At 39.9% G+C, this 13,064-nt stretch overlaps 2 protein-coding genes across 3 annotated transcripts in view; both read right to left on the bottom strand.

The window, feature by feature from the left end:
• The window catches only part of LOC117361374 (sodium- and chloride-dependent neutral and basic amino acid transporter B(0+)-like), a 284,301-nt gene extending 278,059 nt beyond the window's left edge, over positions 1-6,242 (bottom strand). Inside the window, exon 1 of one of the 2 annotated variants that reach the window (XM_033946600.1) lies at positions 5,998-6,242. The gene's annotated coding sequence lies outside the window, so the exon portion shown is untranslated. The remainder of the gene's footprint in view (positions 1-5,997) is intronic. The other variant, XM_033946601.1, reaches the window with a different exon arrangement.
• The window catches only part of LOC117360292 (sodium- and chloride-dependent neutral and basic amino acid transporter B(0+)-like), a 183,673-nt gene continuing 173,838 nt past the window's right edge, over positions 3,230-13,064 (bottom strand). The window contains exons 12-14 of the mRNA XM_033943984.1: positions 10,640-10,749; positions 6,786-6,953; positions 3,230-4,516 (exon numbers count right to left, since the gene is read on the bottom strand). Coding sequence (XP_033799875.1) covers positions 4,427-4,516; positions 6,786-6,953; positions 10,640-10,749 — 368 coding nt within the window. The 3' untranslated portion in view covers positions 3,230-4,426. The remainder of the gene's footprint in view (positions 4,517-6,785; positions 6,954-10,639; positions 10,750-13,064) is intronic.

Below are 13,064 nucleotides of genomic sequence, written 5' to 3'. Positions count from 1 at the left end.
GGATGCGTGTGATGTCATCCGCTTTTGCTCAGAGGCCTTCCAGATGTGGCAGGGCTTTCTAAAACCCAGACGAACTGTGAGGTTTGGAAAGTCCTTCCAAGCACCTGGACACATCCTCTAAAAATAAGACATGTCTGGGTTTTTCCAGCTGTCTGGTAACCCTATTAATATGGATAGAAAGTTTATTTTCTCTTCAGTCCTGAGCCTATGTATTACAGGCTTAGGACACAGTTCTACCTTTAAGGAACAAAACAATACAGTTCTTTGTTATAACACTTGTACTTCTTGGTTAATAGCTGCCCAACCCCAGGGTTAGCAACAGTCCACCGAGGTCTAGCTCTAGCCAGATATGGAATAAAGGTCCACAGCTTCAATACATTTGTGGCTTACCTCAGCCAGACTTTACTTACGACCACTCACAGATCACTTGCCTTCCTAGGGTTTGTACTCAGCCCACAGCTAGGGAAGATCTCTTCACTTGGGGATTTTCTGTATCCAAGTCTCTCTCCAAAGTGAGCCAAGATATATGAAACAGGCCATATTTATTTATTCAATTTTCTATTCTGTTCTCCCAGGGAGCTCAGAACAGTTTACATGAATTTATTTAGGTACTGAAGCATTTTTCCGTCTATCCTGATGGGCTCACAATCTATCTAATGTATCTGGGGCAATGAGGGGATTGTGATTTGCTCAGGGTCACAAGGAGCAATGTGGGTTTGAACCCACAACCTCAGGGTGCTGAAGCTGTAGCTTTAACCACTGTGCCCCATTCAAACATCCATATTATGCTGGTGTCTTTACTGGGGTATGAACATCATCATTGGTTCATATTCACTCACTAAAACTGCTTCATATCAATTTAAATTATAGCACCAAGTGAGAATGCATCGGTGAAAGCCTAAAAGTTTGGCAACTTCATGCAAGGTAAGGATTTCACTTATATTTTTAAATAAAATGTATTGAGGATTTCACTACAGGTATACTAAATTTTATGAATAACACAAATGCTAAAAATATGCACAGGTTTTTTGAAAAGCTCTTTTTGATATCATTAAAGTTTATTTGACACTTGGAAGGTGCTAAGAAACATTAGAGGAGACTTTGAATTGATATTAACCCCTGATGAAGCTGAGAGAAGTGAAATGGCAGAGCTCCCGTCGGGATAAGAACCTTTTTGAAAAGTCTCTCTTTTTTGTGAAAACTAAATGATAATAGGCAGTTTTAGTGAGTGAATATGAACCGATGATGTTCATATCCCTGTAAAGACACCAGCACAATATGGGTGTTTGAGGTTCATCACTCATGTGTATGTGATATCTACCGTATATGACCTGTTTCATGTATCTTGGCTCAGTTTGGAGAGTGACTTATTTTAGTTGAGCAACATTTTTGTTCCGATATTTTGAGACTGTATCCAAGTCTCTCCACCTCCCTAACTCCACTAAGGGACAGAAATCCTCCTCCCTGCCTGGGCCCAATCCCCATAACACAGCTGGATTACCTTACATTCCCTACTGTGGCATAGCCTCAAGCTAGTGGCCCCTGCTCTCCAGTAGTATAACTGTATCTTTAGTGAAGGAGAACCCCTTACTCCCTCACACCCGCTCTATGGAAAATCTTTTTTTATTGCCTATTTACTTTTGATGATGCTTTTTGTGGGCATAATTTGGGTCCTTTTAACTTGCAAATGGACTTACTATTTCCTAGGTTTAGTTTTCTTGTAATACCTTTTTTTTTGTTATATCTGGGATTTTTCTTACAAGTATTCTTTTTTTTAAAAAAAATTCTTTATTCATTTTCAATCTTACATCAAGTGCACAAACAGTGAAACAATACAATTAAACACATCACTTGACAATCTTTCTAATTTATCTTACAATACATAAAATTACCACCCTCCCCTCCCATCATTCCTCTATTATTTTCCCAATATGAATATTAAAAAATATACCATCCCCCCTCCCAAACATTTGACGGTATAAATTTCAATAGAAAATGGTGTTTACTCATTACAATAAGTTAATGGCTCCCAAATTTTATTAAATCTTATAGTTCCCTTGTTGTATAGCTATTGTTCTTTCCATTCTATATAAGTGACATAATGAGTTCCACCAGAAATTATAATTGAGTCTACTGTAATTTTTCCAATTACTTGTGATGTTCTGAATGGTGACTCCTGTCATTATCAATAAAGTTTTATTATTTGATGATATTTGTCTCTTTTTCCTCATTGACATACCAAATAGTACTGTATCATAAGATAATGCCACATGCTTTTCCAATAAACAATTTACTTGATCCCAAATTGAGTTCCAAAAGGCTAAGATAAAGGGACAATAAAACAAAAGATGATCCAAAGTCCCCACTTCAAGATTACAGTGCCAGCATCTATTAGACTGAACTATTTAACTTTTGTATTCTGACAAATTTGGTCTTGGAGGATGAGATGTACAGTGTCTGCATCTATGAGACAAACTTGGTTTTTTCTTCTGCATAGAGCGTTTTGGACCCCAGTTAGAATACAAGTATTATTCTTGATGTAGTTGTGAAATTTGGAAATGTAAAAGGTAAATAAAAAAAGAAAGACACAAAGAAGCACATTTTAGGTAAAATATGGACACAGGAATCAAATGTCTAGGTCAGAACATAGGAAATTATCTTGCTATGTTACCAGAGGCCAGAGTTGACTCAAGAGATTATAGCGCCCTGGCCCATGCTCTGCCCCTGATGCCACTGTCCAGTCCTTGCAAGTTGTGGCTTCATAGACCAGCTGCCATGAGGAAGGCAGGCCAGTATCAGTGTCAAACAGTAGGTAATGACCCTCCCAATCGTGACAGCTGACCTATGAAGCCAAGCCCTGCCAGAACCGAGCAGTAGCATCAAAAGAGGGAGGAGGAAGAAAGTGTTCAAGCCAAATGGTAGCTTAATTTATGAGCTGGTGATGTCGCGGCCCTGGCATTTGGCACCCTAGGTCAAAGCCTCATCTGGTGCATAGGTTAAGCAGACTCTGACATAGGTTCTCCCAAACGTACAACCTCTTATAAAACAGGCATCGGTGTACAGCAAGTCAAAAAGTCCTCCATGTTTAAAGGGAGCCCAAAGGAAAAGCATTATCTTGTGGACAATTGGGAAATGGTCTTTGGGTAGAAGCTATTAGGAGGCTATATGAGAGGAGGGATGCCATCAGGTGCTAGTTGCCATCAGTGGTGAGCACTTGCAATTAGGAGGGTGTTGGGGGGAGAGGAGTTTGACCAGGTTAGTGGTGGTGGGAATCCTGCCATCTGGGGGTTGGACTAGCCTTAGAAATGGTTGGGCAGGGAGGATTGGATGTCAGGAGGCTGATGATGAGGACTATAAACATTATGGGGCAGGTAAACATAAAAGTGCCCAGATGTTGGGATGTACAACTGCCCCTAAAGCAGGCACAGACAGGCAGAAGTAAATTCCAATAATTTTTTTCCATATAGATGTGAAGGGGAATACATATCTGTATTTCAGGTCCGACCAGACTACTCTCTTATCCTGCCCTTCACCCACCTTCTTGACATCTAGATGTATTGAGCTTGCCACATGTGAATGGCTCCTCTTCTGAAATGGCACTGAAAGATCTCCAGATAGTTAAATACTACCATTCATACATGGAGATGCATTTAAATGACAAGCCTTATGACATAGGAATCATCATTAGCATTTTATGTCTTTTTAAACCACTACAAGTTCCTAAGTTTTGGATAGTAACTCAACTAGTTCTCCACATAGATTTTTGGATATGCCGGATATAAATGTTTAAAATCAGTTAGTCAGTCAACGTACTTTTGTGGGATTTTTCATTTTATTCAGGATTTTTAAAAATTTGCTTAATTTCTGAGAACAATTTCATAGATAGTACTCTTATTGCTCAGATGTTGTGCCCTTTTGTTCATACAGTATACTATTACTCAATAGTGTGCTCTATTGTGCTATGGTGCATCTTTTGATAAATTGTATGCCCTAATGAGCCATAGGGCCTGTTTTAGAAAGCCACACTAGCGGCCCCGAAGCCCATAGAGATTGGTATAGGGCTACGGGGCTGTTTGAGCAATGGTAGGCACTATTGACATCATGTAGAAAAAAACAAAATGTTGTTCTTTTGAATTTAAAACCATAAAGAAACATGGGAAATGAGGGTGACATATCCTATTCTGTTTCAAATGAATGCATACCCTAATACACATGAACAGGAGGGTAGAGCTGCTGCTGGAGGTCAAATATGGCCTGCAGTACAACAGAAAAGAGAAATGGGCCATTAAGAATGGACTTGTGGTATTTATATTTTTATCATTGCCGTATTTTAATGAAGAGACTGTTTTTAATGCTTTTAATCTTTTAATCTGCTTAATTTATATACTGATGCAGAAAGGAAGAGTTGTGTTAAAAAAATGCCTTGTTATAACGTCCATATGTCTGTATCTTTGTCTTCAATTTTTCTCAAGGGTGGTCCCCAGTTTGCAGCAGGTTTAGAAGCCTTCACAATACGCTGTTTGAACAGAAAACAAGATTTCTTCTGTTAATAAAACTGTACATTAGGAAATAATAGTATTTCTAGTGAACAGTGACACTTCAAAGTAATTTCCATGGCTAAACTAGTGGCAAGTTTTTTAAAAAAATAAAAATATATGATCAATAACCACGCGTTAAGGCCCTTTGTAAGAGGAGCCCTTAGATTCTCCTAGATAGGCGGTTTATAAAACACTAAATAAACTTGAAACTTGATCTATGCAGGGCAGACCCTTCATTGCTCTCTTTCCTGTACAGAAGGTTTGAGACTGCCATGAATACTATGGGCTCCTTTTACTAAGCTGCTTTAGGGCATTAACGCACAGAATAGCGCATGCTGAATTGCTGCGTGCGCTAGACCTTAACGCCAGCATTGAGCTGGCGTTAGTTCTAGCCACATAGCACGTGGTAATATCCTGCATGCGCTAAAATCGCTAGCGCACCTTAGTAAAAGGAGCCCTATGAGCTGATTATTATACTGGCATCATATTATAGGTATCTATTGTATCCATTTTCATGGGTGAATGTGTGAGTTTGTATGCTATGCACATTTGTCATCCCCCACAAAAAAATCCTCACGAGGTATAATCTAGATCGTGGGTTAATTATAATTAAGTACCAAAACAAAAATATCACATTAACTGCTAAATTTGACAAAACCAATATTCTAACATTTGTGTACTGTGGCCGGGTCAGTCCCCGAGTAGGTGGGAAGATCGGCTCGGACCACAGGTAGATTTATGTGGCTGGTTGAAAGGAAAACCCGGATGCCGGATCTTGAGTAAAATCCACCAAGTTTATTACTTCTATCAGAATAATGGGAAAAAAAACCATTAAACTGGGTAGGGATTTTCATCAATGTCCTTTGGTACAATTACCAGTATCACAGTCCAAAACTACTTTGCACTGGGTTTTAGGATCAGAAAACAAACAGTGCTAGTGAACAGAAAAAAGTCCTCTCCAAAACAATAATTCAAGTGTGTCCTGAGTTCCTTTGTACAGCTGAACACAACCTGTGCCCGCTCTCAGGTTCCTCATATGTTGCTTCAGTTCAAGAGGAAAACAAAAACTATTAACTTTTCTTTTATACGTTTCATAGAAGTATGGCAAAACAAACTTTCCAGAATATCTTCCCTTAATCGGACAGAGCTGCTTCTGCCCTGCTCCAAGCCCTGCTTTAGCTCAGGGTTTTAATTAACCAGGACTGGATTTCTCCTAGGATTTCTCTTTCAAGTTTCACTCCCTCCTATATCCACGCCCTCTTCAAATTCATTCTCATCGGGAAGACTGCTCATCTCCCACTCATTGTTCAGGTATTCAAGGCTGTTTCTCTACCCATTAACATCAGGCTGTTCCTCCCAGCCCCATCCTTGCCTGCCTGCCAGCTCTCTCATAACATTATTTCCCTGAGGACCAACTCCCGGGTTTTCCCCCCAAGACTGACTGGGCCAGGTACTATACCTTCCTGGGATTAGACTTTCCCTGCTGTGGAGCTGGCGTCCTGCAAACATCTGAGGTTGGGGAACCGGCACTCTGGAGAAGCTGGAGTCTCGGCGTGTGGCTGGGCTCTCATGATTAGAGCCAGCTGAGCTCCCCTGATTACTCTGCCTCTTTCCTATTTGAGGCTGTTTGTCCTGCACACTATGAGTGCTAACCCCACCCCCTCCTGGGTTGGTTTCATGTTTCTGACCTTGAGGAAAGGAGTAATAGGGGGAATAATTGGCTTTCAGTGCCCTCTCCCTCTGGCTCTTGGGCTGCACTATGACCTGCCTTTTCTCTTCCCTTCCTAGCTGAGCCAGCTGTCCTGCTCCATGCCAGGTTTTCCAGGGACCAGGGCTGTGTGCTTGCTAGTTTTAATAGTCCTTTTAGCTGGGACAGGAGCTTCGCTGTTACAGCACGCAACCATTTTTTTGTTTTTCTCGGATATTCAAACATACGATGACTTCTGCTAACTTATTCCTAAGTGAGGTTGCAGCAGCAAATATCTTTTTCAAAGTAATTATTCTAAAGATTTGGAAATATTCTCTTTAGATCAGGGATGTCCAACCTGCGGCCCTGTGAAGTATCTTGTGTAGCCCCGGTCGAGGGCGATGCAGTGTTTTCCTCTGCTGCCCCCAGCAACCATCTTGCTGGCTCCCTCCTCTGTCTTGCTGCAGTGTTTGCATGTTTGTGCGGCCCCAGAAACAGTTTTTTGGCCAATGTGGCCCAGGGAAGCCAAAAGATTAGACACCCCTGCTTTAGATACTTGCCTGCCTTAGGGTTCCCTCAGTTTGGTGAATATATATTATGGCCACGATGGGTAACCACATGAAGCAGGATATTGTCATAAGCCAGCCTAGTACAATTGACCAGGTAGGATATAAAATTGGACCATATGAAGGTGCAGATGATGTTGCCAAAAACCAAATTAATATCACCTGGTAAAAATAAAAAATGTTGTCAGTAACATGTACTTCACAATGATATACACTGGTTATAAGATGTGCAAGATTACAACACATTTATTTTAACAACAAAGTTCACAGGACTCTTCCAAGTTCTGCTTTGCTTATTTATTACATTGCATTACATTAGTGATTTCTATTCCGCTTGTGCCTTGCGGTTCTAAGCGGATTACAAATTAGAAGTCTGGACATTTCCAGGAGCGTTACAGTACAAAGAATCATGTATGTAGCAAATTACAATTGTTAGTCTGGTCATTTCCAGGAGAATTACAAAGCAAAGAGTAAGTATATAATAGGTTACTGTGATGAATAATAATACAATCGGGATACAGTAGTGAGTTGTACAATGTTGAAGGTGTTGCTGTTGTGGTGGTGGTGGTAGTGTTCATGAGAGTATTTTCTAGTGCTATAGTGCGGTTAAAATGATGGGAAGTGTTTTTTGTAGAGATGAGTTTTTATAGTGCTTTTGCAAAAAATTTTCCTATCGTAAGGTCTGAAATTCCATCCTGCCCTTTTCATTTTCAAGCTCCAGCTTCCTCAGTTCCATCTCTCACTCCAACTGCAATTCGCCTTCCCTCTTTCTCCCAGCAAGATACCTAATTCTGCCCCAAAGTCTTCCTCACATCAATACCCCTACCTTTCAACAGGCATGTTGACTTGGTTTTCTGGTTTCTTAACTAGTAGATCATATTGAATGAAAATGAAAGATGTTCTCTAAGAAATGGACAGGGATCACCACTATCCTTTATCTCGGAGGTGAGCAACCTTGATCCTTGAGGGCCACCTGCCAATTGGGTTCTCAGGATTTCCCTAATTAATATTTATGAGATCTTTCTACTTCCAGTGGAGGCAACGCAAGCAAATAGTTCTTAAGCATTTTCATTTGCCTTATTTAATGTATGAACACAATACCTGGGTAATGAGTTACTGTATATACCTTAGTTTTAAAATATTTAATGCAAATGAATGACATTAGTTTTGCTCCCTGTATTTAAAGATTGGGATACAACTTTAGAATGAATGAGTAGTTGTTTAAAAACCATTGGACCTTTCAGAAGAAGCTGAAGTTGAACAAAGAAAAAAACAAATTTCTGCTGGTAGCGTCATCTATTCATCCTTGGATTGATCATGCTTCTTGTATTGAAAATAATTGCTATCAATTTGAATCCACTATCCAAATTCTGGGGATGCAGGTTGACAATCAAATGTCAATGGGACACAGGTTAATATCTTGGTTAAAGCGTCTTTCCTTTTATTTAAAAAATTGAGGAGAGTTAGGATATATTGCTATCTAAATTAGATTATAGCAACTCAATTTATGCAGGATGTTCTAAGACTATCCTATAAATACTACAATTTTTCAGAATACTGCAGTTAGGCTTATCCTTTTACTCCCAAAATATGATCAAGCAACATTATTGCTCTCGCTCCTACACTCTCAACACAAATGGCACCATGTCCGTTCCTTGGACACCATCTTGCGGTGTCCCTCAGGGATCACCCCTATTCCCTATTCTCTTTAACATCTATATGTCCTCCCTGAAACTCCTCCAATTATCCCCCCTTGAAACAATCTACACACGCTGATGACGTCCTTGTCCTCCTTGAGACAGACCAGAACCTCACCAACCTCCACGAGAACATTACAGCTTGCATAATGAGACTCCATTCCTGGTCCTTCTCGGTACAGATGAAATTGAATGAATCAAAAACAAAATTACTCTGGCTTGGCCCAAAATTAGAACACCTGCCCACCCTCTTCGCACTACCCTCAGGCGCTGCACTGCAGCTTGAGTTCTCAAGCAAGGTCCTTGGCATCATTATCAATTCTTCTCTCTCCCTCAATGACCACCTCAACTCCTTGGCTAAATCATGCTTTTTCAGCCTCCACATGCTGAGGAAAGTAAGATCCTATTTTCGCCAACAACATTTCGCCGTCCTTGTCCAATCCATCATCCTCTCCAAATTAGACTATTACAATGCCATCTACTTAAGCCTATCAAAAAAAAGTCTTCAAAGACTCCAGCTAATCCAGAATACTGCAGCTAAGTTGATTTTTGCAAAACGCAAGTCTGACCATGTCTCCCCACTCCTAGCCAAACTTCACTGGCTCCCAGTGATTTCCAGAATCCATTTCAAATGCTCCTGCCTGGCTTTTAAGATCATTCATGGCATCCTTCCTCCCTTAATCCCACTATCTTATAACTCCTCGAGTCCTGACTCTACCAGACCCGCCCAAAGGTATAAATTATCCTTCCCCTCTCTACACGGTATTCGCTTTGCAGGCAAACTGGGAAAATCCCTTCTCTTCAGAATCACAGGTCTTTGGAATGACCTTACTACCCCACTGCGGAACCTGGGCTCCCTCCAATTATTCCTCAAGCAACTGAAAACCTGGCTTTGCACTAAAATGTAATTCTATCCCCCCTTACTCTTCTCTTCTATATATAAGTTCATGTAAACCTTTTTTTTTTCCTTCTCTTCCTATATTTTAAGTTCTTGTAAACCGTGCCGAGCTCCACAACATCCGTGGAGATGATGCGGTATATAAACTTAAGGTTTAGTTTAGTTATATTTTGCACATTTGCTTTGGCTCCTAGTTAAGTTGGGATCAAATTTAAAACATGTATGATCAGCCCTGGATGTCAATTACACTAGGTACGTCACTGTCCCCAGCAGCACTCTGGTAGACCTGGAAAAATGTATTTATATTGCTGAGAAAGCTAAACATGACAGAAGAAGCCTTGTACCAATTCAAGAAACTCTTGAGGTGCAAATAAATGCACTGCAAAAGTTAAGACTTCTACAAATACCACAAAGTGCTTTTCAATTTTGGTATGAGAGAAGTACAGTCTATGACACCGTGGCTTAGTGAGAGGGTGGGTAAAATTTTTGGGAGAAGACTGAATAAAAACTAATGCTGGTCTGGCAAGGTAAATCCTCTGGCACTCATAGAATTCCTATGAGCGTCAGAGCATTTACCTCGCTGGCCCATGGTAGAAACCTCTACCGCGGCTTTGTAAAAGAAGCCCTAGCATTGTTGATAGAACTAGAATAAAATAAGAATTACATTTACATGCGTTGCATATGAATAAAAACTACAACTAAAACATCCCTGTCTGAGAATTTTTGTGATACAGTATTTTGACTTTGGGAATTTTAGGTTTTTTCACTCCCTGTGTTTTGCTGCAAAATGTAGATGTGAGGAAGAGTGATATTTTGGGATTTTTGAGAAGAGCCCAAAGTATTTGCACTAAAAGTACTTAGCCTTATGCTAAAGAGGATTTTGACTTCTACATGTTCCTGCTCTTTCATTTACTTAATTGAATTTTATTCCTGCTTTTTATATTTTTCTGTGTGTCTCATGTGTACTTGGGGGTTTCACTAAGAAAGATGATTTTTAGGAAAGCCAGTTAGCTGGACATATTTTTTGGCATGGAGAAGAAATGATTGTGGGGTTTAATAGAGAGGCAGTGAGATCTTTCGAGGCAGTTCTTTCCTCTGCCAACCGCAACCCACTTTTCCTTCAAAGCAACCTCTGAGGAATGGGCCAAGTAACATATACAGTATATAAGAGTTGTGGTGAGAATATTATTGGCAGATCTAACCCAAGGACTTATCTGCATGCATGTCTTAGTATAGCTCAACTATTAACTTACCAATGAAATCAGAGGAGAAATATATTGCCAGCACATCTTCCACCACAGCCAGAAGCTCCGGGGCTTTACTCCAATCATCATTTCTATGTTCTGAATAAATCGATTTGTCCCTGTTTTGAAGTATGAATAGAAGTGTTTTGAGTTTTTTTTCTTTGCTTTTCTATATTTTTTAATTTTTTTTAAATTCTTTATTCATTTTTAAGCTTTCATCAAGTATACAAAATTCATATTAACAATATTAAATAGACCACTTGAACATCTTATCAGTATACTTTATAAACATAAAAGCAACCCTCCCCCCAACCTCCCTCTAAGCCAATTATTAATTGTAAGATCATAAACCCTCCAATAGAAACCCTCCCCCCTCCCAACACTAAGTGGTGTATAATTAAAAGAAAAATGGCATTTAGTCATGACAAAAAGATGTTAATGGCTCCCATATTTTTATTAATATTAATATATTAATAAGAGGTGCTATTACCAGGAAGAAATCTCATGCAAATCAAAACAGGCTTTCAGGAGAGCCACAAAGAATATACATGAAAGATTTGCACATACTGACTGTATTGTATGCAAATCTATTTCATGAATATTTGTTGTGGCTAAAACAACTTCAGTACTCCAGTCTTACTATGGGTTAATCTTTTCAATATAATAAGACACAAATGTAATTAACCAAATGCTTCTTATGTACACCACTATGCCAAGTGAAATTTCTATAAATATATTTTTAAGTGAAAAGACGGGTTTCAAATACTGCTGTGAATTGTTGTGTTAATCTTAAGAGTATTTCCATGTCCCAATGTAGAATTATCGAAACATGATCATGTCAACACTGGGTTGGTTCAGCTCAGTTAGCATGGTAAGCGCGGCAGAGGGTTGCCAGCCTTTGGAGGGTGCCAGTCAGAAGCTCAAGGAGAGCACCATCACTGCCACCTATGATTGTTATTCTGGTCCTGCCAAATTTATTTATTTTATTTATTTCTTCCATTTGTTAGTCGCATATAACCTATATAAGCCCTAGGCGACGTTACAGAGGATGGGGTTAGATGAGGGTAGGGAGGACTTTGGAAGGTTGGAAAGAGTAGAGAGAAGGAATAGAAGTAGAAGGGAGGAACCGTTAAACAATAGAAATCTGGGGAAATTTAAATGATAAAATAAAACAGGAAATGAAAATAAAAATAATTCATAAACTGGAAAAAAATTAAAAAATAAAATCAAAACAGTCTAAACAGAAGTCCAGCTTGAAATGTCTTCACTGCGTAGGCTGACAATCTCCCAAAACGGCTACATGATAGGCAGATCTCAAAGCAGCCAAGGCAAGCAACACAAGACTGGAGAAAAAGTCCACAGAGGCAGGCGCCAGCCGATCCTCGCCTGCACACCAGATGCCCCATAGGAGAGGAAGAAAGAGGATTGAGCAGTCAGCCATCACTGACAGGGCTGTCCCACCGGCTGTACGCCACCAACCACCACCATCATCCTCGGTGCATCAACTGGGCAACCGCCCATTTCAGCTCCAGCCCCAGAAGAAAGGCGCACCCCAGAGCCGGCACCCCAGAATTGCCACCTGCTGCTGCCTTAATCTGCATTTGTTACTGCCGGCACCAGTTTTTCTGCTTCTGTTCTACCTTTGCAGCCATGGGACCACAGCAACATTCAAATTATCAACACTTCCAGTGGGAGCACTCCAGCCCCTGTGTTCTTAGCTCCAGTGGGTAAGGCCTTTCTTGTCTTTCCCTCTTCTGACAACTGGAGCTAAGAAGACAAGGGCTGGAGTGCTCTTGCTGGAAATATTGATTGCACTATGTAACATGATTTTTGTTCCTGGCATTAAGTATAATTTCCTAATTGCTCATGCCTAAAAAGTATAGAAAATGTGGCATTATCGTATGATACTGTACTGTTTGACATGCCAATGAAGGCTAAGAGCCAAATATCATCTAATAATAACAGGCTTCTACTTATTATGACAGGGGTTGCCATACAACAGATTATGAATAATTGGAAAAACTGGGAGAGGCTGAATTACAGTTTCTGGTGGAACTCTTTATGTCACATTTATAAAATGGAAAGGACAATACCCACACATCAGGGGAATTTTAGAAAATTTCAAGATATTTGGGGGCCATTAACAAAATAGAAACATAGAAACGTAGAAAATGATGGCAGAAAAGGGCTATAGCCCACCAAGTCTGCCCATTCCAAATACCCATCCCCCTGAATTCACTCCCTTAGAGATCCTACGTGAGTATCCCATTTTCTCTTAAAATCTGTAATGATTTAATATTATTTTTTCCCTTAAATATGCATGTCCAAGATGGGGGGAGATGGGAAGGGTATTTTGGTTTGATTATTAAAGTAAGGTATAAAGGAATGGGACTATTATATGTTTTTTTTAATTTAAAGACTGTTATTGATTGGG

The sequence above is a fragment of the Geotrypetes seraphini genome, chromosome 5, assembly GCF_902459505.1.
Source record: "Geotrypetes seraphini chromosome 5, aGeoSer1.1, whole genome shotgun sequence".
Taxonomy (NCBI): Eukaryota; Metazoa; Chordata; class Amphibia; order Gymnophiona; family Dermophiidae; genus Geotrypetes; species Geotrypetes seraphini.
The sequence above is the reverse complement of the archived record's forward strand: the minus strand, read 5'-3'. Positions and strand labels throughout refer to the sequence as shown.